At 35.2% G+C, this 3,502-nt stretch overlaps 1 protein-coding gene across 1 annotated transcript in view; it reads left to right on the plus strand.

Moving 5' to 3' along the window:
• The window catches only part of LOC106466976 (carboxypeptidase B-like), a 21,586-nt gene that overhangs the window by 849 nt on the left and 17,235 nt on the right, over window positions 1-3,502 (plus strand). Inside the window, exon 2 of the mRNA XM_013927288.2 lies at window positions 2,325-2,400. Coding sequence (XP_013782742.1) covers window positions 2,325-2,400 — 76 coding nt within the window. The remainder of the gene's footprint in view (window positions 1-2,324; window positions 2,401-3,502) is intronic.

The following is a 3,502-nucleotide window of genomic DNA, read 5'->3' on the forward strand; positions in this document are numbered from 1 at the left end:
GCTGTCGTAACACTATTAACCATACTATATCTGACATACCCAATCCCGACGAATGTTTTCGTTCATGCCAGCTGGGATACAACAGCCATAGTAGAGGCTGGGAATGCTATTTATATCATCAAAGTGCGTGAACAACAACTGTTTCGGTGTGAACTAGATTACGTTGATGTAGTATAATTTTTATGAATTCTATTTAGACCACTACAAATCAAAATTAAGATAATGATATTTTAACACTATAAGATTTGTTTATTTAAACATCATATATTGTTAATTATTTTCTTGAATTAACACCTTCGTTATTAAAAGAACTAGAAAACAAGGCTTATCTCACTTTTACCAATTGTCTTACGAAGGATCTGTCGCTGTAGCTGAATTTTAAAAAATCTTTTTTTAAGTGAAATGAAATAAATTTTTAGCAGCGGCTCATAGAACGGTTCTGAGTTGTTGTTGTTTTCCAAGTACAAACTTTTAGCTCATAGCTTCGTCATCTCTTGATAGTTTTGGACTCAGGATGTCAAACCCTTTCGATTGATGTATTTGACCACGCTCAAGGTCTCATGGATTAATTTACTCTAATCCTGCCTTAAATAATTTCAAATTGAGGATAGGCTGGTAGAAATCCTGGTGAGTAATAAAATCGAATGGGGTATACATGCCCCCCCCCCCACGCTTGGTATTGCTGGCGCACAAAAATATAGCTAATAAAAAGAAGAAGAAAAGGTCTCATAGATTAATTTACTCTAATTGTGCCTAAAAGAATTTCAAGTGCCGCGGCTATTGAGGATTCCATGTTGTTAGAAATTAGATAGAATTAAAAACCGTGAAACTTTTAATTCCTAGAGGATAAAGATGCTATCAAACTATGCCGCAAAAATTAACCCATACGGTATAGAAATATCGCACAAGTAAACAAATATGTTTGTTTTGAACTTCGCGTAAAGCTACACGAGGGCTATCTGCGCTAGCCATTCCTAATTTAGCAGTGTAAGACTAGAGGGAGGGCAGCTACTCATCACCACCCACCGTCAACTCTTGGGCTAATCTTTTACCAACGAATAGTGGGATTGACCGTCACGTTATAACGCCTCCACGGCTGAAAGAGCGAGCATGTTTGGTGTGAGAGGGGATTCGAACCCGCGACCCTCAGATTGCGAGTCGAGCGCCCTAACAACCTGGCCATGCCGGGCCAAAACAAAAATATGTAACACTGATGTTGCTGTTAAAAAGTTTTAAAATGAGAATAGTTTAAAAGTCTATTAGGGAATTGATACAGATAGTTTTTGTTTCGGAAATTCACGCAAAGCTATACAAAGGCTATCTGCGCTAGTCTTCCCTAATTTTCAACTGACTTAACAACTAATCAGCAGTACCTACCGCCAACTTTTGCACTACTCTTATCTGATCGAAAAATGAGATTTGACCTTCATTCTTATAACGCACTCACAACCCCAAAGTATGGCACGTTGAACCCTAGGCCACGCCCGACCTTGTACAAAATAAATGTAAAATAGAAGATACACACAAATATATACATATATTACTTTATATAATGTATTAATTCAATACAGTTCCTCCTGTCTCTTGGTGTTTTATGCAGGTGCTTGCGTAAATGTAACGTGCAATTTGATATTATACACAAAAGTTTCGATTTTTTACTACACCAGTTATATAGTGCGTTAAAAATATGAATGCTGTGTTTATAATTCTTGCATGTAGTAATGTGTGATTTGATGTACCTAGAGCAGTACAAAAAGGGTTTATGTGGTAATCTTAACTGTGCAGCCCTGTAATTATGAGCACGTGCGTATATATTGCTTGCGTGTTTACTAAAAATAACATCAAAACTGAAACCTCTGACAGGCGTGCATTGATTGTCCGTTATGAGTGAATCTGATTTGAATCATCATATATGAGTTTCTAGCAGTTTTTTTGTTGTTTTTTTTTCGCGTAGTAATACGTGTAACTCACTAGCAGTTATGTGCCTTTCCAAATTTCGATGAAACACAAGCTTAGAGACATATGAATCATGCTGTTTGTGATCCCATGCATTGGGTTTTTTTTTTTGGGGGGGGGGGGGTTAACGTTTGGTGGATTTCAGTAATTCTGTGTCCAACACTGAATAACGGAATTCGATAATAAATTAGTTTGTACTTTTTAAATTAATTTAATTTATCACATTCTGATTAAAGCCTAAAATTATTAACACTTAATGAATCGTACATAAATCTTAAAAGTGTTTATCAACTTTTTCTCCGACATAGCTACTAATGTATTATGTTAATTTATGTATTATGTTAATTTATTATGTTAATTTTTGATAGCCACAAAGTTGTCACGGTAGTGCCGGAATACGAAGAGCAAGTGAAGGTTATCCTTGAACAACGTGACGAATTTAAGGTACTTAAAATCTTCACTTTTTTCTTCTTCTTTTTTTTCTTATTAACGTGCGTGTTTTTTTATTATTATTATAAATAATAGCACTCTGTTTTCACTACAGAATGTTAGGACTTGGATACGGGCTGTTTCGTATTAGCTATCATTCATAGTACCACTAGACAGCGATTAGCCCGAGTCATTCAAGATATATACTGCCTGGTCTTTGGAACGTAATTTACTCGCCCATTTTTCATGCTTAAATTTATAGAGAAACATCTGTTTGTAAGGTTGAAGTAAGCTTATAACCATTTTTTCTTCCCGAGAAAAACTTTCTGTTTGGCTATTGTGGCGACATCTACTGGTCAAAAGTATAGTTTGTTATAAACAGAAGATTATATCCTACGTTCAGGGGCGCAGAAACCAGAGAAGCTAGATTTCTGTAGAGGGAGCTAGCAGGAGAACAGCAACAACCGTCAAGTAGAGGAATTCTTATCGTAACCAAAACAACAACGGAATTTCCATTTAGAGATTCTGAATTTTCATTTATAAAAAATATAAAAACAAGTTTATTTCCTTATTACTACTAGTTACTCAGTGACAATACCCTTCATATTTAAGTGATATCTGACAGTTTCAAATTCGTTGAAAGTCTCCACCCCGATAAAAATAATTTCGTATGCTACTGTCTGTGTTTGTAGTTTCAAATTCGTTGAAAGTCTCCACCCCTATAAAAATAATTTCGTATGCTACTGTCTGTGTTTGCATATTTTTTCTTTACAAAACATTTTTCAGGTTCAAATCAATATTTCAAAAACATCATTGTTCGTAAAGTGTAGATAAAACATCTCAGCCAATCAGAAAGGAGACATATACAGAGTTGAACCAATTACGCTAATGTTCAGTGTGAAATTGACGATGATTTAACTATTGTATTGTTACGTCTCCGTTTGTTAATTAACTTCCCGTAACTTCGTTCCGACGAAACTTTAGCGACACAAGAATTTACTTAATAAAACTGGTTTATTCTTTCCGAATATAACTTTACGATACACTTGTTTTCAACAACCGCGCTATAACAAACGCCATAACAACGAACGTTAACTTCAACAATACGTCTCTCTCT

The sequence above is a fragment of the Limulus polyphemus genome, unplaced genomic scaffold (genome assembly GCF_000517525.1).
Source record: "Limulus polyphemus unplaced genomic scaffold, Limulus_polyphemus-2.1.2 Scaffold2445, whole genome shotgun sequence".
Taxonomy (NCBI): Eukaryota; Metazoa; Arthropoda; class Merostomata; order Xiphosura; family Limulidae; genus Limulus; species Limulus polyphemus.